The sequence below is a fragment of the Orbicella faveolata genome, unplaced genomic scaffold, assembly GCF_042242905.1.
Source record: "Orbicella faveolata isolate gen_17 unplaced genomic scaffold, um_ofav_v1 contig_13, whole genome shotgun sequence".
Lineage (NCBI taxonomy): Eukaryota > Metazoa > Cnidaria > Anthozoa > Scleractinia > Merulinidae > Orbicella > Orbicella faveolata.
Genome location: NW_028301540.1, coordinates 16,987,329 through 17,013,076, shown reverse-complemented (window position 1 = coordinate 17,013,076; position 25,748 = coordinate 16,987,329). Strand labels below are relative to the sequence as shown.

General features: G+C 39.0%; 3 protein-coding genes across 5 annotated transcripts in view; 1 reads left to right on the top strand and 2 right to left on the bottom strand.

Annotated features, from left to right (window-relative positions):
• Positions 1-1,848: 1,848 nt before the first annotated feature.
• On the bottom strand, positions 1,849-20,873 carry LOC110047419 (immunoglobulin-binding protein 1-like). Of its 3 annotated transcripts, none has more exons than XM_020753170.2 (12): positions 20,740-20,873; positions 17,384-17,496; positions 16,865-16,949; positions 15,195-15,248; positions 9,371-9,502; positions 8,536-8,586; positions 8,126-8,195; positions 7,119-7,204; positions 6,702-6,749; positions 4,788-4,891; positions 2,930-3,033; positions 1,849-2,388 (listed from the first exon to the last, which is right to left on the bottom strand). In XM_020753170.2, the coding sequence occupies exons 1-12, from the start codon at positions 20,854-20,856 to the stop codon at positions 2,348-2,350; spliced, it is 1,005 nt and encodes a 334-aa protein (XP_020608829.2). In that variant the 5' UTR covers positions 20,857-20,873; the 3' UTR covers positions 1,849-2,347. The 3 variants fall into 3 exon arrangements, with proteins under 3 accessions (XP_020608829.2, XP_020608844.1, XP_020608836.1); XM_020753185.2 differs by lacking the exon at positions 1,849-2,388 and adding an exon at positions 3,660-3,721; XM_020753177.2 differs by lacking the exons at positions 1,849-2,388; positions 2,930-3,033 and adding an exon at positions 3,154-3,721.
• A 78-nt stretch (positions 20,874-20,951) lies between these two features.
• Positions 20,952-25,748, top strand: part of LOC110047452 (protein FMC1 homolog) — a 10,231-nt gene continuing 5,434 nt past the window's right edge. Inside the window, exon 1 of the mRNA XM_020753206.2 lies at positions 20,952-21,037. Within this exon, the coding sequence (XP_020608865.1) occupies positions 20,957-21,037 (81 nt within the window). The 5' untranslated portion in view covers positions 20,952-20,956. The remainder of the gene's footprint in view (positions 21,038-25,748) is intronic.
• On the bottom strand, positions 23,210-24,951 carry LOC149115358 (uncharacterized). The gene has a single exon (XM_089284876.1). It carries the CDS (start codon positions 24,715-24,717, stop codon positions 23,689-23,691), a length of 1,029 nt encoding a protein of 342 aa, XP_089141002.1. The 5' UTR covers positions 24,718-24,951; the 3' UTR covers positions 23,210-23,688.

Genomic DNA, 25,748 nt, shown 5'->3' with positions numbered 1-25,748 from the left:
CCAAAACGGATTGGTGGTAGAGACTGCTGCGGGTTGTGTTTCGAGTATAGATAAAGAAGTTCCGTCTTGTCCTTATTCAGTTTTAGCTTGTTAAGAGACATCCACTTGTCAAGATCAGACAAACATTCCTCAATTTTTCCAACTGCATTAGTTAATTCGACGTCGTTGTTTGTTGAAAAAGAGATATATAACTGAGTATCGTCAGCGTAGAAGTGAAATTGCATTTCGTGGTACCGTAGAATGTCAGCCAGTGGTGCAGTATAAAGTAAGTACAGGATAGGCCCTAGGACCGAACCTTGGGGGACTCCACATTTAAGCTCACGAGACTGATTTTTTTCCATCGATTAAGGTAAATTGTGTGCGGTTTGTAAGATAGGAACGAAACCATTCAAGGGCAGTGCCACAGATTGAAAACTTGGATTTCAGTCTTGTTAGAAGAATGTCGTGATCAACAGTGTCAAAAGCAGCAGATAGATCAAGCAGCAGGAGTATAACACAGTGACGATCGTCAATGGCACGCAAAATATCATTGTGTACACGTACAAGAGCGGTTTCACAGCTATGAAATCGCTTGTAGGCTGATTGTAGCGGTTCATTAAGTTGGTTGGATTCCAAGTAGTCCTGAAGACGTACTGCAACAACTTTTTCGATGATTTTTGAAATGACCTTGAGATTTGAGATAGGCCTATAATTACTAAGGATTTCGTGGTCCAAGGATGGTTTCTTGAGTAGTGGCAGTAAGACGGCGGTTTTTAGTGAAGGAGGCACATATCCAGATTCCATTGACAAGTTTACAATCCTGCAAAGCGTGGGTAGAAGCATGTCAAAATTTTCTTTTAACAAGACGGCAGGCAGAGGGTCCAGGCTACAAGACCTAGACACAACAGTGCGTGCAACTTCCGAAAGTTCAACGATTGAAGTAGGTGAGAAGGCATTTAACTGACAGTCAAGTGTTAATTTGTCCAAAGTACAGAAGAGATCAGGCATTTCGGCAGCTTCGAGTTTACATCTTATATTGATAATTTTATTTTCGAAGAAAGTGATAAAATTATTGGCCAGTTCCGTAGCCGAGGAACAAGACGGAAGACACTTCTCGGGCTTCCTGTGGAGAAGGCGGTCGATGGTGCGAAAAAGAGACTTGTTATCGCGATAACTTGTTATATCGCGAGACTTGTTATATCGGGATTCAGTGTGGTGTTGTGTCACCTGTAACTCGAGTTCCCTCTATCAATATATAATTCGTCGTGTTTCCTAACGTTTTTTCGATTTTGTGGTTCGTTGTTCGTAAAAATATCTTCCCCTAACTTCCATCATGGACTGTTCTCAGCCTCTGTATTATTCAACGCACGCAAGAGAAAAAGCGAGCGAGGCGAGTGCAAAGCACGAGGGGGTAGGGGCGGGGGCCGGGGGGGGGGGGCGAGCGAAGCGAACCAAACGAAGAATATTTACTCATTTAGCTATTTATCGCTGTCCCCACCCCCTACCCCGTTAAGTCTCTCGTTTTGCGCTGGCGTCCGGTTCTCTCGCGATTCTATCCGCCCGTTCAACGATCGAATAAAAATAGGAGAAAATAGAGGGCTTTGAACAGTCTACTTCCATCAGTGTTTATCTTGAGTATTTTTAGTTACTAAAGCCGTCGTTGTTTGTTTTCTTTATTTCAGATTAGAAGAAATGTACCATGGTCCAAGTGACTTGAGTATCTTACACTGCCAAGTCGACTGACATACTTCTTTAAGTAAGTTTACTCTGATTCAGATTAATTTAGCCGGTATAACGTCTATTAAGAGTAGACACACTTCTACGACAACAGACGGCATGGAGTAAATCACAACACAAAAGCGAACAAAATACTCTCGAGGCCAGACAAGGCATTTTTATTCATACATCTGTCGAGTGTATCAGTATGAAAACTCCTTTGATCCTTTCATTCGTTTGAATTCGTTCGCATTGTTTCATTCTGTGGATCTAGGTGTCCTAGAGATATTGCGATCAAAAGGTTGGTTTTCAAAGAAACTGCTGTACTCGAGGGGATTTTTAAAAATTTCTCCTGGGGTGTGGGAGGGACAAGCTGTCATTCCGGTAAAAATTCGTCTCCTACACAGACGGGTGGGGAGGTCGGGTGTTAGGTCAGTGGGTTAGATAACATTGCTCTATAGTCTCTCAGTTAACTGACATCAACGCAGTTCACCTCCACATAATACAGAGGGGAAAACATTTATCCTATCCGTAGGTGAAAAAGCTCTTCTTCTTAGAACAGTTTCTCAATCTGGGAAAGCGTGACGCGTGATGGCCGTCATTATAGCGTGGCATTGAACGGCTGGTCTTTCTTCAATCTGCCGTTGTCACACTAGCCCATATTCTCTCTGTTACCCCAACCACGACGATGATCTACAAAAAGAATAAACGTATAAATAGCTCTTATTGCAGTTGAGCCTGCGGTCAAATATTCCGTTGTTTAAAAAGGCATACAAACGAGGCGACAGGGCCAATAGAAAACGAAATTGACCCTTTCGCCTCGTTTGTATGTCAAACCGCTGATAGCTTCAATAACAGCTATTGGATGTCATGGATGACAACATAAGTTTGCGCAGGCTAGCGGCTGGTTCGCTAAGTTTCAGGCGGTTCGAGTACATTCTTGCAAATGGCCACACCAAATCTCAACCAGAGGTTGGGCTTCTGCGTACCATTTCCCAAAACCCTGAACCATCCAGAAGTGTAGCAGCTCTCGTAAGCTTGTAACTCTTTTGATTATTAGCAGCTGTTATTGTTTTGGGGTTTTGGGGTTGGCGTTAGGCATTGTTTCTGTTGTTTGTTCTATTGTCCTCTCAAAGGGTATCACAAGCCATTCATGCGAGACCTTACGAGTGCTGCTACCCGACCCGATCCATCTGGTTACTCCGTGTAAATAGTAAACAAAATTTTCGCCTACCATCTTTCCACTCATCCCAGTCCCTCTTCTTCTGAAGTTTATCTGGGGCGTCCTCACTTTCGGACTCTTCATCACTCGACTTCTTCTCATTCCGCTTTTGTCCACTAATAAATACGAAAGATAAGAACATTGCTTGTAGTAAGATTTTATACTAACTACTTATTAACCTTTACGGGAAAATCTCAAACCGCGTCAATCTCAATTTCAATCCGTTTTTTGCTTCGTTTTTGCAAGCCTGTAATCGGCCCGTGGGCATACTTGAGAATAATGTCCTACAATTAGCCAATCGGGCCGCGCGTTATATCGGCTACAAGAACAAGCCATATGATAAAACTGTGTATTGTTCAGTTTGGGAAATGACTGGGTAACTTAAGTTTGGAAGGCTACCACTTTGGACTAGGCTATAAGCCAATTTCAGAGTGGCAGTACAAGACATTTATTGTCTCTTTTGTCTATCCTAATTTCAACAGTACGAAATCATAGTGCATGTTAATTATATTGTGCCTGGGACCATATGCTCTCCCCTTTGGGATATATAAACCAAAGCTTCCATTTGACCCGAATTCGTCTGCGAAAATATGGGAAGTTGTGAGCTTAGAAGAACTGATAAAATTCAAGGACTTCAAGTAGTGGTTATTGTGTTTGGAAGTAATGGAATTAAAAAAGTTATCTGATAAACACAAAAGGATATGGCCACTTCACGTATCAATCGATCATTCCTATCTCATACCAACTATTGCTATTGTAAATGATGAGCCTTCCTTGCCATGGCTCCTTTAGGGGACGTAACAACTGAAAAGAAGTAATGACAGGTAATTCGCATTTTCTTTGCTTTGTATTACCCCCCCAAACGACCCCTTTGTGCAGCGGCAGGAATAAAGGCGAAGCCACGAGAGACGGGTCGACGGGGGAAGCGAGCCGGTAAGGGACTATCTCTCGCGCCTTCGCCTTTCCTCGTTCCGCCACGCACAAGAGCCTGCTCGCAGGGTAAAAATCACACGACTTCGTCATCCAATCGCAAGTAAAAATAAAATCGATCCTTACTCGCTTCCACTGGTTTCCCACGCTACACGTCAGCTGCATCCTTTTGTTTGGAGTTTTGATTGTTTCAGTGAATTCTAGGTCCTCTGTGATTGGCTGGAGTGATTACTCTGGTCGGGGTTTTACGATACTCAATTGAAAACCGCACTAAACACAGTTGAATTACCTAATGTGATAGGAATGCTTTACAGTGAAGTAGTAACTTAGTAAGAAGTAAAGAGATATTTAGGAATTTATGTCCATGATTCTTGTGAATACATAGCGAGCAATGAAGCTACCAACCTCGTTCCCAGGCTTTCTCTCCTCTGCCTGAGGGAGGCAGAGGAGAGAGAGTCTGGGAACGAGGTTGTGAAGCTACTTGGAGTAGTCAATTACAGAAAAGCACAAATATTCTCCAAAACTATCTTTTTCACCATAAATCGGTCCAACTGACCATTCTTAGCCTCCAACTAGCAAAATTTGCCTCAATGAAGGAATTCATACATTTTTGGTTAAAAGGTTAGTAATATCCATGTGAATGAAATGGTCAATTAGGAATATTGATTCTATAACCCGCCTGGCATCACAAATAAAACGGGTCTAAATCTAAGGGGACACACTAGTAACTGCAAAGATCTCTCTCATGAATTAAACGTAAACATCAATAATGACGCATTTAGGCATCAAATACTATTCAAGCTGTCAAATCTTCCACGTATAACTTAATTCAACAATACGCCAAGGAAGCAACATTCAATGTGGTTCACGGCAAATTCAGCAAGTTTTCTACATGTGACGAAATGCGAAGTATTAAGTAGATCTGGAAGATATAGCTTACTCTTTATAATCCAACACAACTTTTCCCTCTAGAATTTCCTTTTCTAAGAATTCCTCTTGTGACATGGTAGGAACACTGGGGTAGCCCGCACCAAACACTTTGTCCTGACAAAGCAACATATATTACGTGTAGTAAACGTTAAACTTTTGTTAAATTCGAAAATGCACAGTACAAGGGACGTTTCCTATAACATTCTCGGAAACCCAGGAAAAAAAACAGAAGTGATGAAAGTTTACAAGTAACTTTCGTTGCTTCACCGTGTTAACTTCGCCCTTCCCCAACTAATTCCCCCTAGGCCTCCGAGCGTGTTCCCATAACAGTGAGTGAATTTATAACACTAATTAGTGAAAGGTAAACTCGCACGGTGTTTTCGCAAATTATTCTGCGATGAATTAGGCAACAGGGAAATCATAACAGGGACTGCGATTTGGATGTCCGATCTTAATTGGCAGGGATTTTTACGATTGTTTCTCTCTTTGAATTCTCGAAAAGTTTGGATTGGTCAAAATAATAGTAAGAACAAATTATTTTTCTGTGACGAATTAGGCGTCTGAGATGCATAAATTCGTTGCTTAGTCGAATTATGCGGAAAAATCAGTCTTTGGTTGATTCGTCTGTTAGCACCTCTTCAAGATGGCTTTGACAAGAGAAGATCACGGTAGGAGAGTAAATCCCCCATATAGGCCTTGTACCCAAGGTTATCCCTCTTAAGTTATTTTTAGACTTCGTACCCAGTTGTTCCGTGGATGTTACTCGCGCGATGCGTGGACAGCTTAAGCGACTTTCTCGAAACTTCCTGAGACGAAATGGTGGGAAATGCGGAGAAAAATTCTTTTATAAGATTTGATTTTCAAAAGACGTTGCAAAGCACAGATGCTTTGTGCTCGCTTGGCTGTTCATTTCTTTGCCGTTCATCCAGTTTTTATTGTTTGAGCAGAGGACTTCTGTGTCTTATTCAAACTCCTATTGACGCTACACGTGAAAAATTAACCTCCACAGCGTTGGAGGTTTTCCTTCAATATGTAAACAAAACATAAACAAATCGTCCACGAAAACATCCGCGCAATGTGCAAGTAACTTCCGCGGAAGAACTTAGTATCATGTCTAAAAATAACTTAAGAGGGATAACCTGGCGTATGAGGCCTATATGGGGATCTCTAGCCTTGATCTTCTCTTGGTCTTAGACAAGATGGATAAATCGTTCCACTGACAGCGCTTAATTTGGCAGTGATCACAGGTCATCACAGCAACATGACAGAGTTCCTTGCCCATCGACTGTCTGCAAACAGTCAGCTGACAGTTGAGCGACAGAAAAGCAACAGTCGAGACATTTTTTGGGGGGGCGGGGGCTGTTCTTCACCTTTACCCTAATTTCTATAAAAAAAAAGTGACCAAGTGATCGCCAGGCTGTTAACCATTCCCAGACACTGGACACATTTACTGCAATGGCATCCATACCAAAGTATGGTAAAGATGCTTTCCATGTTTATATTATCAACACTAGAATTAAGGAATAAGAATTCACAGTCTGATTTCTATTTAGATTAGCCCACAGGTGCCCAAGCTCGCAAAAGAACATCACTGTACATACAGTAGTACTCAGGTTTAAAATGGGACAATCAAAATATAAGAAGTTTGTGCTGGAAACACTATTCTACATTGCAAGCCTAAAAAATACGAAGGAGTATAGATTAAAATAAATCTACCTTGCTTCCGTTCTGTGTTTCACTATTTCCCGTGAGGTTTCTGGGCTGATTTATGGCAATTTAAGTGGCTTTTATCTTCAATTCTTGACCTCTCTAAAGGGTATACTGGTAACCTGGGTACTACTGTATGTATAGGGACGTTCATTTGCGAGCTTGGGACACCTGTGATTAGCCTTTCCATCAAGGCCTGCGAAAAACTATTCCATACCTTAATCATCTCCCTTGTTATCAGGATTGGTTTGAAGCCCTGTTGAGACTAAAACAAAACATGTGGAGCAATGAACAATCAATCGGACAGACAGTCTTGCTATGTAAGAAGAAGTCTGCATAAGTGCAACAAAGAAATACATGTTAATAAAAACAAAGAATAACATCACGTCATGATTCCCCCAGACTAGCAAGTCTGCCCTTTGGTATGGCAGAATCAAAAGGTCTCAATATATATGAAGACCAAGACAAATGGTGAGCAATGCATATGAATATATGAGAGACCAGCTGCTTAAGTTGTGTACACGACTGCGATGATCATTTATGTCTTTGCATTTTTCTCTGCAGTTCATGTCTCCACACTTCAAATATAGGTATCTGCGAAAGCTAAATAGTTGAGCACAATTAGTATTCCAACCTCAGCAGCAAGGGGCTTGTTTTCTTGATTACGGTCGTTTCCTTTTCCCTTTAGTACCTTCATGTGTTCAAGGATTTCCATTTCACCTACAATGTTCCAAAGTAAGGACAAAAGATCAGCAGTGCATGTTATATTGAGATGCAGTAGCATATCGAAGCTTATAATCCATCAAATATTTGCGCTCGCATACGATTAGTCTAAACACGTTACGTGACTGCTAATTCTCCAGCTAAAACTGGGGAATATCCGGGTGATATTCCCCAATTTTCAGAACCACATGTGTTGTGAGAAATATTTGAAAGATAATGAAGACAATGGCCTCCATTTTGCACAAAAATATGATCAGATACTTGTCCTTGGTCATTATCTGTTCCTCAAAGCTCACAGTTTTTCTGGTGCTACACTCTTGGAAAACTGTTCGCATCTCGGAACAGATCATGTCCACGGAGAAATATCCAAGCATTTAGCTCACCAAATGGAGGTTATTGTTTATATAATCGTTAGCTCATATATTTTGAATCTGAATCAAGCAACTCGGATTTTATTGCTAGTCAGAGCGATTAATTTTTTTGTATTCTTGGGAAAGAAATGAATTAGCTCAAACAAATATAAACATTTAAATCTTTCTTTGAAAATTATTAGAATGTTGAAAAAAAATTTCATTAAGAATTTTGTCAGTTCATTGGATAGAGTGCCAATTTATCATGGATTACCACTGGGTGCAGATTGAAATAGCCTGCGTAGCTAGCAGGATTTGTGAGCAGGCGATTTTTGATGGTGGAGCCATCATTTCTTGCGGCTGTGAGCAGCTTCACACCAAAACAAAGCACTCGTGTGAAGTCCCTCCAGCTACACAGGCTACACAAGATTGAAATGTCTTGTCCAAACTTTTGATCCTACTATACACAAAAGTACACATAAAATGTATACTCTGTAATAATCCAGGACAATGATCTGATTTGTAGAAGACATGTTTCACCATATTTCCAACATAAAACAAAACTTACTTTGCAGACTTGTAAGATGCTCCACAACCTTACTCACCCACAGCTTCAACAGAACAACATAATAGTTCCTCTGTAAACAAACAAAAAACCTGTTCTTGAGACAGTTTTCTTAACATTCACAACAAAGGTAACCCACAAAGCACAGGAATGATGGTGATTAACATCTATAATTTTTTGAAAATTTCAAAATGAAGTCAAGCATACATGCTAAAATGGCTGAAAAATTCCATGGACTAAACTTAAAGCAATTCCTCTCCTAACAGGCTGGGTATTCTCCCTTTATTATTGAAACTAGGAATGAGGTTCTTCTAGAACACGAATTTATTATTTTGCAAGTTTTAAACATGTCTTAAATATTGGTAGTTATCAAATTATAGAAACATTAATACGAATATAAAAACTTCAAGTACCTGAACATCTTCATCACCTGTAGATGATTCTTTTAGGATGTTTTTTAGTTCCTGCAAATATAATTATCAATTACCTGTGTTAAACATGCAAGATTGATATGTCTGCATTTTCAAAAAACAAATGAAGACACCAATAGTATAACATCCATTAATAATTTTACTACATGTACATACACTATGATTGGTCAATTTAACAGTGTCTTCTACCATACAACCCACAAACATTTTGAAGCTGTTTTTGTCACTAAAATGCCTCAGGACGTTTTTCCTTTCTCTTTTTTATTTACACAAATGGCAATGTTTACCCTGCAAGCAGAGGTCCGTTCAATCTTCCTGAGTCTTCTTCCTGACTTTCCTAGGAAGATCGAAGGGACAACTGCTTGCAGGGTAAGCAATGTTATAAACCATTTACCAAAATGTAGCGTTGGCCTTTCTGTCAGTGGAGCTTTCAATCATTTGAAAATTTATTGTTAGTCCACCAAAAGCAATTTTATTGCATACCGAATTATCACCACTCTTGCAAAGATTTGTGAAGTAAAAACCACGAAGACGAAGTTAAATTTCTATATTTGTACAGTGTTTCAGTGTAGTCATTTTCCAGACCAGCTCCCATCAACCTGTCTATATACACACTAGCTCTGATTACACTGCTATGCAAGACTGCATCACTGCACAGTGGTGTTAATACTGTAAAACTTCAAGTAAGTAATGAAAACCAAATGTATGATGTGAAAATGGCAACATCAAAATACCGACAAAATGGACATTTAAAAATATAAGGTGGCTCTGAGCCCTGTTGCAGCTCTCTTGACTTGTGACCTTAGACACCTCTTACCTTAAGCTGTCTTTCCTGTTCTTTTTGTTCTTTATATCTTGTTATTTTTTCTTGTCGACTATTTGCCATTTGATTGATACTTTTTTCTTTCATTTCTGAAGAACTTGATGTTTCTGTGTATCTTGACAGGTCCTTACAAGAAGAGCACAAATAAAGTTAATTATGGTAAGTTCTACTGAAAGTCAGTAATCCGTAATTTTTTTTAGCTGTACCAAGTATACAAATGCAGGGTTTTTGTTTGTTTTTCTTTGTTAAAAAAGTATCGTATTGTAAGTGGCGTAAGTATATAACAATGTAAGTAGTGTAAATATTGTGTGGTAAGAGAAGTTAAACTACCATAATGTAAGTAACGTCATGTAATGTAAGTGAGTTTTTCCGGGTAAGTACCTTAATGAAGGTAATGTAAGTATCGCATTGTAAGTAAATTATGAGTATAACAATGTAAGTAGTGCAAATATTGCATTGTAAAAGTAGTGTTAGTACCATAATGCAAGCAACATAATGTAAGTGGAGTATTTTGTATATATCTAAATGTAGGTAATGTAAGTATTGCATTGTAATTAGTGTTCTTTATGTGGAATTTTTTTTTAAAGTTATACTGAAAGAGGCACAAAAGAAACATTAATGCAACACTTTCTCATCATAGCAGAGCTCTGGTGGCCCAAAGGGCCGCCAAACAGAGCCCCATAACTATAGGAACAGAACCACATGCATGTATAGAAATAGATGGTCAACATGGCTAGCAGCATGTATCGTGGGCGCATGCGCCTAACGACGACAATGTCACGCAACACGGCGGCTAAATAGGTCAACCGAGGCGCGCGGGAACGCGTTTGCGAACGGGAACGGAACGGATACAGAACGGGTACGAGAACGCGAACGGAACGGGTACAGAACGGGTACAGAACGGATACAGAACGGACACCAAACGGAAATGGAACGCATACGGAGCGGTTACGAATCACAAAAATGGAAAAAAAAGCGTTCTCCAGAACGCAAACTATAAGAGAACGCGTTCTTCAGAACACATGGTAGTAAGTTACGCTATCAGAGTGCTTACCAAAGATTTGGAGACGATGTAACTTTAAATACACGTTCGTTCAATTTTTGTCCAGCCCGGCGATCTTGAGAAAATGACAGAACGAATCATCGTATGTCTTTTTTTATTTCTTTTTACACGCACTAAGCAAGCATCTTCCCTGCATCTTCTTGTCCATTTCATGTTCATCGCGGCCATTTTGTTATTGTCAACAAACTTAACTTATGTCCAAATAAGGAAATGGATGGACGAGTCGAGTTAGACTGGGATTGAAAGGTTTCCTCGTGAAGAGAAACAAAACAAACCATCGACTTCTTGGTTGACCTTTATTACGGTGTTGTTCACCAGCTTTGCGGAAGGATCGGCGAGGATAAAGTTCAGTCTTTACTGAAAATTCGCCTGTGAAAATAACGTCAGTAAAAGTATCACAAAATGCTCGCTTCGGCTTTTTGTCAGTACTTTGCACCTCTCCCGTCCTCCAGCCAAGTTTCTGCCGCATTCGCCGAACAGTTTTCGCCGATACTTCAATGTTAAATCTCACTAAAAGTATTCGTGTAAATACAAGAGCCGAAAGTTCGTCTTTTGCTTGCATTTTTTTTCATCGATGGCGTTAAAAGTGCTTGGCAAGCTGGTTTACTTCTTCCTTTCCTCGGGCAATCACACAGATTGCCGGTCGCTTCGTATCGTTTCGGAAAAAGACTTACTATAAACTGGCCTTGAAGTTATAATACCATCTTCCCGTATTTTTCGAGTAACTGGACTCATATTTTCATCACGAAAATTTAAGTTTACTGTCCCTATTCTCGCATAAAGGCGACAGTTTTAACCCATGTTATGAAATGCAAATGAGTGTCGCTAATCTTGTAAACGAGTTCTCGGAAACCTCGTTCCTTTGAACGAGTTCCAAGAACGCTTACCGATGGAAAGCTGAGAGAACGGGAACAGAACAGCACAGAACGGATGCAGAACGGGAACGGAACGGATACAGAACGGATACGGAACGGATACAGAACGGATACGGAACGGATACAGAACGGGAACGGGAACGCGTGTGGAACGAAAACAGAACGCGTTCGGTCAAGCGTTCCCTGTTAGGTTTCTTCTTATCGGTACCGTAGCGAACATATTTGATATTGGACATCCATGTTATGATCAATTGACAGCTGTCAAAACAAGGTATCTGCTGACCAGTATCACATGATAATATTGTGGGCTCAGGTTTAGAGCTCATTGAGGTCACATGTTTTTTAAAGTTGACCGCTGACCAAGTACTGGTTTTAAATTGGATTGCGGGCTCATTTTAGGTTCACTTGTTAATCAGGGCCAGGTTGCTCAGGAGGTATACAAATGTTTTTCACTGCTTTTGTTTTGTGTAGTTTGAGATTATTGAAACTCAAAACAGAAAGCCTAACAATATGTATATTTGATCGCATGGGCCCGAGGGCAACTAAGGATTAATTTCACATGTATTTTCAAAGTTTTCACAAAATTGCCTGAGTCACAAAGCGACGAGGACAATTTGAAAAAGTTTGAAAATACAAGTGACATTAATCCTTAATTGCACAAGGGCACTTGCCATTACTTGTTTATCACATAAAGGGCAAATTCTGTACAAAGGAAAACTGTCAAGGTCTTGCCATCATGTAAACAGGTTTGCCAGTTGTCATCAAAGAACAGGCTAGCAGTAGAAAGGAAAAGCCTACTATAGTAGTAAGCAAAACACAGCAAGTTACATTCACTCAAAGCAATTTCTTAACAAATAAAACTTTAAGCAAGCTAATTTTGTTTTCAATCTGCTTTGCAAAGCTTGCAATGGGGTGAAACTACTCCGGTCGATGAAAGACATAAACAAGTGTCCAAACGAGCTCTAATTAACAATTAGACCCGTAGCCTGCAAGGGCTACAGGTCAATAGCCCATGAGGTGAAGCCTCATGGGCTATTGACCCGTGGCCCTTGAGGGCGAAGGGTCTAATTGTTTTCGTATCACCCAACTAGTCGGACAGAAAAGGCAATAATAAAGTTAGCAAATGCAAGTTGAAGAAATGTTTATTTGGGAATAAAACGAAAGAAAGCGTCACGCTCGATTGTGCCAATTTCGCTACTCGAGGACTATTACTAATAGTCCTCTAGTAGCGTAGCCAATTAAAATGCAGGATTTGCATTAGTCCACTAGTTGGGTGATACTAATAACTTCTAGAATCCTTTCCACTGTAAAAACTTAACGTACCAACAAAATTTACACTCTTTTTTACGCCAATAAGGTGACCTGTGATACTAATAAGGCGACCCGCAGCAAAACGGAGAAATTAACTTTCAGTTTGGCAGCCATGAAGTTCTGTAACTCTATGCTTCTTGCAACACCAGCCGTCTCAACGCAAAGTTTTTGCAGGCTGCGAATCAATGCATTTTTGGATGGAAAAATCCTTTGCTTTTCCACCAAAAGACTGCGCTTTGCTGCGTGTCAATTTTCTTTCACATTAAGATGAAATAACCACGTTTAGGTCAAACTCAGAAGCAATACGTTTCTGACATTTCTGACATTCCGTGACAATCCGTTTGAAACCAACTTAATGCAGGCGAGCTCAGCCAATCAGCATCAAGTAACCAAAAGTGATTACCAAAAGTGCCCTTGTGATTTAAGAAAAAATACCCTCGGTCTCAGCCAATCAGCTTTCAGTAATTTTGCCCTGTATGTGATAAAAACAGAAAACCTCACTGCAAAGTTACAAAACTCAAATCAAAATTTTGCCTTATCCTGGGTTAGCTTAATCAGGCTTTGAAAAACACGGCCTAGGAGCTCCGCTTTTAAGCTTGGCTAAATCTATATATCATACTGTCACTAACCCACTGCTAAAATTATTTTTCTTTTTGTACAAGTTGTAGGTCAAATTGTTTTCCAGATTATTATATGACTGAGAACATTTACTTGACAAGCACTGCTGTGCCATTTATTAATACGTTAGTGCATTTGTAATATAGTAATGGTACTGTAAATGTATACAAGCTCAAGCAATAATTGATTAAGATTACAGTATACCTTCGGGTCGGCAATTTTCTTCAAATTTGGAGTTTTGGGTCAAAGTAGTGGTCGAGGAATAATCTCTAATTTCTGAGAAAAATTTTTGAGGCTAAATATTGGCGGAGAAATAGCGGTTTTACATTTTCGCCGAAAGTAAAAGTTTACCTTTTGATTGATAGCCCTATGGAGCCTATGCAATCAACCGAGACGATTTTCACGGGAATAACCTGTATCGATGTCACGAATTGACTTCTCAGTTGTTCAGCATTGTTGTTCTGACTACCCACCATTTTTGGTATTAGGTGTAACTCTATTAAGTTATAAGTAAACACAGACCACATTAAAAACATGGACTAGTTCGAAAAAGCGAAAGCAGCGACGAATGAATGAAAATAGATCAATGAGTGAAGTGAAAGTTCGCCACGTGGATGAAGCTATAGCTATCGTCTAAGGGGGGCAAAATATTCGTAGTAAGAGAAAAGAAAGGTTCTGTAAAAATTTCGGAACTTGACAGCAATAACAGGGATGTTGACAGAGACTCTTCTGATGAGTCCGATGTCGACGAATCGTCGGACTCATTGAGACTATTTGAAATATTATCCATACAGAGTTGACCACACACAGTTGCTCCCCGCACTTTCTTTTGTTTGTTTCCTTCGCTCAGCCACTCTAGTGTTCGTATGCCAGACCAGCTTCAAGAAAAACCGAGCTACAGAAAAATTATCTTTCCCCCTTCGGCGCCGTCAGCGCATTGCGAAACACAGGGGTTTTTTAGAGATTCGCACGTAAATTTCACCAGGAGGTTAAAGGTGGTAAACTTTCCATGCACTGATTGGCTCAGTTATCTGAGAACCCAGTTGAAGGCATTTGTGCGCGGAGTTTGTTTGCGAAGCAGAAGATTTTTCCTAGCACTGTTTTCTCGAATAAATTTTCTCACTTGCAGCAGACAATTTAAAGAGTTATAACTCAAAGGGAATTTGTTCAATTGCCCTCAAATTTGGACAGCAGCTAGTTTAACATATAAACTACAACAGTGTGTCTGGGAATTGTTAATTTCGAAATACTTTTTCTTCGAGAGTGATTTTTGTACAATCACTCTACATTTTTTTTAATCCTATTTCGAAAATGTTCTGTAACTTTTTACACAATTGAATATGCCAAAACGCAGACATGTTTTTAAAGCGCTTTGTGCCCTGAAACCGAGGAAAAAATTAAATTGGCGAAATACGAAATTCGTTTTGACTTGTAGCTTTCGAAAGGTGATTTGGGCGCTCGCATTTAATGGTCGTGAAAAATTCGACAATTCATTTTATTTTGAAATTGTTGGCATAGTTTGATAGCCAGCTCTATAAGCTTTAATTTGATATAGGGGTTTAAGTATCCACGGCTTAAACTGCACATGCTACATCGCTTGGATGCGAGACACCCCTGAAGGTATACTGTAACTTAAATAATTATCTCCTCAGAGCTTTATTATCTAGCTCTCTGCACGCACTGCAGGCCTATGATGAGGGAGCATCATAGGCCTGCAGTGCATGCAGAGAGCTAGATAATAAAGCTCTGAGGAGATAATATTAACACTACTCAACTTGATATCTGGAAATTCTTTTAAATTGCACTCACCTGGAGGCTCATACAATTTTGAGAGAATTTTGAAATATCACTTGTGCCAACGTGAACATATCACTTTTATTACTGTGTATCTACATAATTTCTGTTCAACAACAACAAGTTTAAAACAATGCCAGATAGCAGGTGTGCTCACCATATCTATGACCCCATAATTCTTGCATCTCTTTAAATAGTCTATAAAATAAACCTAGTGCATGAAAAAACACAATTGTTAGTATGGCAAAAGTAGGATACTCATGTACATGTAAAGCCTGACAGACTCAGCCTGCTAAGTCCTGGTGCTGGGATAAAACTCATGTGACAAAAGAGGGATATTATTAAAGTGCAGTCATTCTTGCTGTCTGCTGTTACCTGCTCTCCCTACACACCACCACTCACTAACCCTAAGAACTACTGGTTCAGTTTTTTGTTTTGATCACCTACAGACACATCATTTAAGTTTTAGTAATAAGTATGTTCTGAGCAGTTATCAAAATGTCAGTGAGGGTCAGACTATGTATAGCACATGATTACAAAAATGATGCAGGATATCACCCTTTATAAAACAACTGAGATACTACGTGAGCTCTGATTGGTCAAAAACCTATCATTTATTGTTCAGGTAAACACATGGATGCAGCACCACACGAACTCATGACACTGGTGAGAACAAAATAAACAGTTTCAGATTTCACCTGCCAAGGTATCAGTAACACAAATATCTTTTCATTCAACATATACATAGAAATTTGTAAGGAAAAACAGGACCAGAATTTGGTCACACTATAATGTTTGATCTTGTTTTCCATGGCAAAAATTTTTTACGCTGTTTCCTTTTACTCTTGAGTTTAGAAGAAAGTTTCAAGTGCTTTAAGTGCTTTCCATGGTCTGTTGAGGACACAGTTCTGACTGCAGCCCAGCTGGACAGATCAATTTGGGTTGTTCAAAAGGCATGGAAAAGATTCCTTTGAGTTGACTTAAGTTTATCCGGCAGTAGTTTTAAGTTTGAACTCAAGCATGCATGAATAAAACAAAAAGCTTAAGCTAAAATGAATTTGGGTTCAATTAACTTTCAAGCAACAGTTTCCACTTAACAAACTACATATAGAGAAACATAGGCTTCAGAGCCTTGAAATAAAGAGTGATAAATTCCGAATAAATTTCAGATGCAGCATTTCTGGAACCAACCTTTATTCCATTTGCAAAAGATTGGAAAGTCATCACTGAATCACTTCCCTAAGTGTAAGAAGTTTTCACTACTTGCAAACTTTTTTCCTTTCATGTGACTGATTCTGGCCACAAATCCCCGCATTTCTCCATCAAAGTACTTTTGAATTAATTAATACACTTTCTGCCTTTCACTGATCGATAACCTTTTCCTCTCCTTTCTTAAAACTTTAACAGCCCTTAATGTTCTTGTTGCTTTGCCCCGCAGATTTTGTGTGCAGTGTTGACTCTGTGCTTTCATTCTTTCAGTCACTGTGATTGGTTTGCCATGTCACCTCATGAAGTTTTTGAGAACAAGCAAAATAAATTTTCCTCTCTTTGACAAACATTTTCCATACTTATTTCATAAAAGCACTAGACCACTCTTTCTCTGGTTTTATTGGTGCATTAAACCCACTTGGGATATTAGGTGAACACTCAAAAAGATTGTAAATCACTCGCATAATGGGTTGTGATTTGCAAGCTCTTCTTGTGTTTTCCAAGCATCACACATGGCTTTATTGTGCCTGTAAACTCATAGAAAGAGTGTTTAATTGCTCAACTTTTTTATTAATCAATGACCCATTCAAGATATGAAATGTTCTGGTGAAAACACACCTTTGTAATGTTAAGAGTAGTCATTCTATCAGAAGCCGTTTGTTTAAGAAAGAGGTCTCCAAGAAATGCAGGTAGCAAAAGGAATCTGAGAACAAAGAAAAACATTCAAGTTTAAATTTCATAAGCCACAAGTGGGAAGCTACCTGAGTCATAAAATATTTTTAGATGTACTGTTATTAAACAGTAGGACTGAGCTGCACATGAGAAAGTTATAATCAGCAGAATATTTCGTAAAGGACACTACTGGTAGAAATTCTACACAGAGTCATTTAGGATTTTGACAGGATCCTAAGTATAAGACCCTACAAGATTCTGCCTAAGATAAGTGAAAGTTTGATTTACAAAATTGAGTGGTGTCATAGATTTGTTGTACTTTTCAGGTATGTAACAAAGGATTAATGCTTACATTTTTCCTAACAAATCATCCCAGTCAAAGATTTTGATAGCCAAAGTGCTTGAGGCAGGAAAACTTATCACCCATTGTAACATTAGCTGAATAGAGCTTTACATCAGACTCACCTTAACTCAGAAGTAGGAACTTCAGATAATTCTTCATTTCTACTAAATAGAGCCAAACTATTGACCATTTCTGTTGCTTGGACAAAATGATTCACAGCTGTGGTGACCTTGTTCTACAAAACCAAAATAGAAAGAAAGGAATATTGTGCAGGCTCTCTGACTTCAATTAACTCGAGAAGTCATGGAAAGCAAACTTAGGGTCAGAGGTCAAACACAGTTTTTGATATCTGTGTTATATTTGTCATTTTTTTAAAACTCTTGATCCTTTGGCCTCCAAATATGGTAAGATGCAAGTAAGAGCATAGACTTCAGCATTTTGATAGTTTAGGAAGAGTTGTAAGGGGGAAGGGGGGTCTGGCACAGTTCATGAATGGGAAAAATACCGAATCATGGATCACTGATATGAAAATCCCTTTTTCCCGAAATCACAAAAGTAAGCGAGTAACATACTCTTTTCAACAACCTGCTGTTATGCTAGAAAGAGCATTTGAAGAAAGCAAAATCGTGAAAGGCTAACTAAAGGCTCAATATTCCAACTCGCATAGCTAAATCACTCTTGATAGGTAGTTGATAGTTGCTGATGCCTTACAAGGCATTAGGATAATTAAACAGAGGTCACATTTGAATGTTTTCAGCCTTCATAAATCTTCCGGAGGACTTGCGTCTTAAAATCACGTAGAACAGAGTGGTGAAATCACAAATATCGGTAAACAATTAAAGTTCTTCATGGGTTACACAAAACCTTCAAGTCACGAAGAATAATTTCCTAAATTCACATTTCACAGATCACAGATCACAGATCACGAGAGTACCCCTGTACTACCCTCTTTAGCTGATGTTTAACTGTTGCTTTGGTACCATGAATGGCTGTAAACAGGCCTTTAATATCAGGTTTCATTCATTTTCAGAAAATGTAGTAGTTACATTCATCATTTGCATGCAATAACCTTGTTATAACACATTCAACTGAACAAATTCTTGGCCTGGGAGATGGGAATTTGACCAACTGAAAGATTGAAATGCCTAATGCCCAGGGATTGTACAGGGAAGGATGTTGAAGTGTCAAACTGACTGATACGTTAGTACTTTACACATTTGCGCAGTAAAGTTTATGTAGAACTTGGGGTGATCTCCTCTGAAAAGCTTTAACGAGCTTGCTGAGATCATCCTGCTACTAAATAAGCTAATGTAAAGTCAAGCAATTCACTTTGTCAGGAAAAATATCAGTGGCTGGCAAATAAAGTCCATTGATTGATACCTAGCTAAAGGTACAAGTGAGTACATGAAATATCATATATTTCAACCTTGGAGAAAAATATGAAGACATGATTGATCATCTCAGTTCTATACACAACTTAAGGTTACTTCAAACCTTTGCGGGTGTCCTCCAGAAAAAAATTCGTACGCGTGCTGTTTTGAAGGAAACCCCCACAAACTATATATCAATGCAAAGGTTATAAAATGTAGAATGAGATAGAATTACCTATATTCTTTTTTGCTGACTACTTTCCTAAGGCGGCAGAAGCTGTTAATGCCAAAACAACCGACTGAAATTCTGGTAAATTAATCAGGTATCAAATGCGATCATTGATACAAAATAACGGTGCAGTGTTAATCACAAAGCATCAATCTCTCAAAGCGTGTCAGCATTTTCTTTCATTTCTATTGGTTATCTTCTTAGAGATCTGTCAAGTTCCACTATCGAAAAAATTCACGTAACGTGTTGGGTTAGAGACCACCACGAAAAAAGTATTTGAAATAAAAGAATTCGCCGGCATATTTTTGTTGCATATCTATCAGTGAATGTTCTGGCCAAATTTCAAGGAAAACCGTCGATTCTACATACCCTTTTTAATTCATTTAAAAAGGAGTGATTCTCTTGAAAAACAAGTGCAAGTTTTCACCTTCTAAAGATTTATAAACATGTCACGCCTTCTCAGAGGGATGTCAACTCAAAATGTCACCAGCCAATGAAATAACAGAAGCCCTAGCGTTCTCAGTGAGGAAAGTTGAGCTTCACGGTAAAGCGATAGTGTTACAGTCACGTTTTAGGTGCATACGTTTAAGGTCGGTGGTCAACAATAAAGGGCAAAATGGAGAAAAGCGATGTGTAACAAAACAAAAAGAAACTGAGGAGCAATTGCTGAAGCGTGATTACAAAAAGGCACTCTTGATGGACATGAAATCTCAAATTGAAGGTATTTGATATAGGATCTCTGGATTAAGCCGTTTGCCGCGAAAAGGTCGCCAAGGAGTCTAAGCCTTATGGGGATTATGACGCCTTAATGGTTTATAAACTTTTATTAAAAAAACCTCTTTTTCCCAATAACTCACGTGCATTTTAATATTTTATTTTCATTTTTTGGAAAATGTTACCTTGAATAATGAACTTTAATTTGGTTGGAAAAAAGAAAATTTGGAAAAAGTAGCCCCGTAAAGGTTTGGAGTAACCTTAAGCAGTTGTGAAATTCAAGCCTGAAAAAAATTCAGGCATGAACGGGATTTGAACCCATGACCATGTATATAACTGCGATGATCAATCATGTCTTCATATCTTTCTCCCAGGCTTAAATATATGATATTTCACATCATAGTATGTTCATCTAAAATGCATCAAATATTTTTGCTCGTGTGTGATTGGTCTAAACAAGTCACATGACTGAATATTCCCCAGCTAAAACTGGGGAATATCTGAGAATATTCCCCAATTTTCAAGACTGCACATGTTGTGAAAAAGATTTGAAGGTAATAAACACAATAGCCTCCATTAGGCATGAAAATATGCTCGGATATTTGTCCTTAGACATTATCTGTTCCTCAAAGCTCACAGTTACGCTCTTGGAAAACTGTTCGCTTCTTGGAACAGCTGCGGACAAATATTTTTCGCACCAAATGAAGGCTATTGCTTATATATTCACTTGTATCTTCACCATCTCTGGATATATAACGAACTGACAACGTGACCAGCTCCCAGTTGGCTTGATAGCTCAGTTGGTAGAGCACTGCACCTGTATCGAAGAAGTCATGGGTTCGAATCTCGTTCAAGCCTGAATTTTTTCCGGGCTTTAATTTCACACCTGCTTAAGTTGTGTATAGAACTGCGATGATCAATCATGTCTTCATACCTAGCTAAAGGCTTAAACAAGTTCTCGCCATTTGAAGTAATCTGAGCTTATGCGCATTAATCAAGGCACAATTTATGATACAGAGGCACTCTTAGAACTACTCATATGGATAAAAATACATTGTAATCCTGAGCTTACATTTGGGAGAAATTTGAAAGCTTACACGTACATTAAGAAATTCAAAATAAATCAAATACAATTTAAACACCCCTTAAATTAACTAAACATTACCTGAAATATCTCCGATGAGCTTGGCTCATCATAATCTTCTAACTGACTGTGTAAAATGAATCCTTTTTGAAAGATATCTCTCAGAGAAGTTCCTTCCTCAACATTCTTGGCCGCCATATTAGACTCGTGTTGACAGAGACAATGTGACGTTACATGAAGGATAATCTAACACTAAAAGGTAGCCGCTGATTAAAGATTTGGTCCCAGTCATTCAAATATGGTATCTCCGGTGGTATCTCCTCCTTTACAAGTTCTTCGAAGAATTTTTAAAGAGTTGAAAGTTCTATCACGATTTAAGGTAAAGGCTGGGCTAAACTCCAGAATACCCGGCCACTTATTAGCATCTCATTGAATAAGAATAGCAACTATTGTTATATACCTCGTTCTTCAAAGCCCTCCGACACGGGTGAATAAAGTGGCCGGGTATTCTGAAGTTCTAAACGCATATTGGAGAGTTGGTCAGCGATCGAATTCGCGCTCCCTCCTTTGGAATACCGTAACAGTCTTTCATTTTCTGTCTGAAGCTCTCAACAAGGTGATCTATAAAATTATTAAGGTTAACAGCTCGGTTAACAGATTGAAATGATCAATAGACTCGGAGAGAAAGTCAAGGCCGATGATTACTAGTCCCCAGTCTCTTTGCAAGCATTGTTTCTACTGGGAGGAGTGAAGGTAATCTACGATACTCCGTAGAGGACCTAGAGAGTATAGAGAACGATAAATTTGCAATAAATCCCACAGGTATTTTTAAGATAAAGTGGTTCTTATAAATTCTGATAAAATAGCCTTTTTCATAATTTACTTTTCTAAATATATAGTCTAAAAATATAAAAAATAAATATAAAAATATAATCCACCATGTATGTGAGGCAATTTCAAGCAAATTTTAAAATGATAAGAGATGCTTTAACTCAAGAACAATGGCCAGTTGCCTCTGTGAGAAAAACCTGCAGGCAGTAGTTGTATTCATCATCTCAGACTCAATATTTTTATGTCTCCTTTCCCAGATGCAATTAAATACAACTTAATGAAAAAACTATAGTCAATTATTTGGTCAACAGCCGAGCTTTGTTTGCAAAGAGCGCCCCCCAAAAATGTAATCCAGATCCAGTGTTGGGATAAATTTTGGCCACACGAGGTGGCCGCTTTATTGATTAAATTATACATAGTCAAATAAAACTAATTAGGAACGATTATTTCGTTCGTAAAGCTCTAGCAAAGGTGAGGGCACGAGAAAAACGGCAGGCCCACAATAAAATACCCAATACAAAGAAATAAAAAATATACGAGGTGGAGGAAGGGAGGAGGAGGGTTGAACTCGCAGAGTGTTAGGTCTGGAGACAAAGAGGACGAACTCGAGGAACACGCATCATCTTATAGGTCTCAATGGAAACGAGGCTATGTACTTTTCCGTCTCAACTCGTGACTATTGCCAAATAATCAATCTATTGTTAGTTAGGTCATCAGATAGTCTCGTGACTATTACTCAATCCTTTTGTTACGTTGCACAAATTACACTCCATCCCCCTCCGGTTGAACCCTGCTCACTGCCATTCCTCCCTAGCTTACCTTAGTTGTTAAACTGTGATAGTTACATTTAATAATTAATAAAAGTGGGTAGGAGTCATAAACACTTTTATTTGGCGGCAAATAAATTCATTTATGTCTCCTTTCCCAGATGCAATTAAATACAGCTTAATGAAAAAACTATAGTCAATTATTTGGTCAACAGCCGAGCTTTGTTTGCAAAGAGCGCCCCCCAAAAATGTAATCCAGATCCAGTGTTGGGATAAATTTTGGCCACACGAGGTGGCCGCTTTATTGATTAAATTATACATAGTCAAATAAAACTAATTAGGAACGATTATTTCGTTCGTAAAGCTCTAGCAAAGGTGAGGGCACGAGAAAAATGGCCGGAAGCCTCCAGAAGAGAGGCCCGCCCCACCCGAGGACTGGTGACCAAATAATGATTGACGTGATTGTATATAAACAGCAAATAACCACATCACCTGCGTGTGGACTAAACTTGTAAAGAAACTACCTTGGTCGATAGGCTAGGTGTACGAATATACTGGAGAAAGGCGTTAGATTTCCACCTTCCTAACTGGCGGATCTGTGTGTCGGTAAAACCTTTGGCCGCAGCCCAAGTGGCTGCTCCTATTCGAAAACTGTGCGATTTGTACAAAGCAGGATCGAGCTTACAAAAGCGAAGTGCCCTATTGAGTTGCTCCACAAAAAAGTTTCTTTTAATGGGCACCCCGTCTGGCCAACAAAACAAAGGACCGCGGGCGGTTCCTCTAGTAGATATGAAATCTAATATAGTTCTCACTGGACAACATAAGTCTTCTTTATAGAGATAAATAACAAAGGGGGGCCCGGTATCACTATGTTTGTACTTAGAAATTGTGAGCTGCAGGGCGGTGACCTGCCCTAGGCGGTTGAGTAACTGCTCCAGCTACGGAAGCATAATAAGATTACTGTGATTGCTACTGTTAACTGTGATCTCGCCAATACGCAAAAATGCAAAAAAGGCTAAAGAGCACATGGCTGATAACATATGCAATTGATACGCTGATTCCGTTGTGTGCTCAAAAGAGGCAATGAGTCGCGTTAATATCGGTAATGTAATTGGAAGACGCACATCGTGCGACGGAGCTAACTTGCGATAACCCTTGAGAAGTTGTCTAATGATTGCAGTTTCTGTTGGATCATTGACTCCTGCTAGCTTGTGAGCATAGCCAATAGCTGATAAATAACTGGTGACAGTTGAGCAAGCATAATTAAGTGAATAAAGGTGTGACACATATAGTGCTACAACAGCTGGTGTTAAAGGTAAAACTAATGTTGTGACACCTAAAAAAGATTGTGCCCAATCTGTAAATAGTTTCCAGGATCGTTTGTATACTTCAGTAGAACCCTTATTTAAGCTAGCAGCTAAAAGCGTTGTAGTTATAGAGGCCAACTCTCCGGAAGAAGAGGCACTGGAACAAGCGTCGGTTCGCGATCCATGCCCTGGCCAAGGGACTTGAATTTCGTGACCTGTAAGCGCGATAGAGCATCAGCTTTGACATTGAGCACCCCAGGCACGTGAATAGCCCGAAATAGAATATTATGCTTTAAACATTGCAAAACAAGCGCCCGCAAGCGAGCTAATAGCTTTTTATCTTTGGTTGTTTTCTTATTAATTACTTCTACTAAGCCTTGATTATCAGTGTGAAACAAAATACACTTATTTTCTAGTTTTGATGCCCATATGGAAATGCTTACAACGATAGGAAACATTTCTAGAATTATTATATTTGTACCTATCCAGCGATCGGGCCATTTACCGTAAAACCAGTGCGAGCCAAAAACTGCACCGTAACCTAACAAGCCTGCTGCATCGGTGTAAAGGTGCAGTTTTGTAGATGAAAGCCAAACATAATCTAAAAAGAAGGATCTGCCATTGTAGGCTTCTAGAAAAGTAAGCCATAATTGAAGATCAGATATGGTTTCACGATTTAGACGTATAAAATAACGGGGGCGTTTAATCCCCACCGTTAAATTAATTAGACGGCGCAAAAATGTTCGGCCGGGTACGATAACAGAACAAGTAAAATTAAGAAGACCGATTAAAGATTGTAATTCCTTCAAAGTCACTTTTTTCCTAGTTATAAAATCTTGAATAAGAGTATGGCATTTAGTAAGCTTGTCACTAGGAAGTCGAGCTTCCATTAGTGTTGTGTCTAGTTCAATGCCCGCGAAGGACAAAACACAGCTAGGCCCCACTGTTTTCTCAGGCGCCATTGGCACACCAAGTTCATCACATGTCCGAAGGAAAGCTTTTAACTCATTATCACAGGATGAAATAGAATTGCTAACGATAAGAAAGTCATCTAAAAGATGCAAAATGCCTGGTATCTGCAATTTATTACGGGCTATCCATTCTAGAGTGGAGCTAAAAAACTCGAAAATTTTACAAGAACTCGAGAGCCCCATGGCAAGATTCCTGTCAACATAAAATTTATCCCGCCAACAAATACCCAGCAGGTTGTAATCCGAGGGACTGACCGGAATAAGACGAAATGCGTTTTTTATATCAGTTTTAGCAAGCGCACAGCCCCTGCCTGTGTGCCTTACTAATCTAATCGCATCGTCAATATTAGCATAATGAACACTGGATGCAATTTTTGGAATATGTGAATTGATTGAACGCCCCTCTGGGAAAGATAGATGATGAATTAAGCAAAACTCCCCAGGTACTTTTTTAGGAATTAGGCCAAGAGGCCTAAAATGATAAGAGATGCTTTAACTCAAGAACAATGGCCAGTTGCCTCTGTGAGAAAAACCTGCAGGCAGTAGTTGTATTCATCATCTCAGACTCAATATTTGTTTTGATGAATACAACTGCCATGATTCCCTGCAGGTGCATCTCATGGAGGGAATAGGCCATTACTGTAATTACTAGGGTTTTTATAATCATAAACCATTTGCATGCTTCCACTTTTGTAATGTTTTTTTTTTTGAAAATATCCATACCCCCCCCCCCCCCCATGTTATGTTTATTGGGTTTAATGCCTCCAAATCACCTCCTGAAATTCCAGTTTAGCTTCATACTTTCCTTTAACAATTTTGACCATTGAGATCTTTCACCCCTTTGGAATTTTTGATAACCTTCCATGGGTTGAGTAAGGATATTTTCTGGAAGTACACAGTGGGGATTTCTTATTAGAGTAGGGGCACTCATAAAAACAGCTAACACTCAAAGGGGCTTACTTATTAGAACACCTGAGCTCTCATTAGGAGGTGAAAAAATCAAATCATTACAGTAATCTAATTGGTTCTTAAGAGTGATCAACCTGATTATCACTGTTACAAAAACAGTTGCCAAGAAAAATACAGAATCAGATTCAACTTAATTTAGGGTTAACATAATTTCTGAAATTATTACTCAATTTACAAAATTACATAATAATTATTATTATTAATATATATTATTATTATTATGATTATAATTATTATGATTGTGG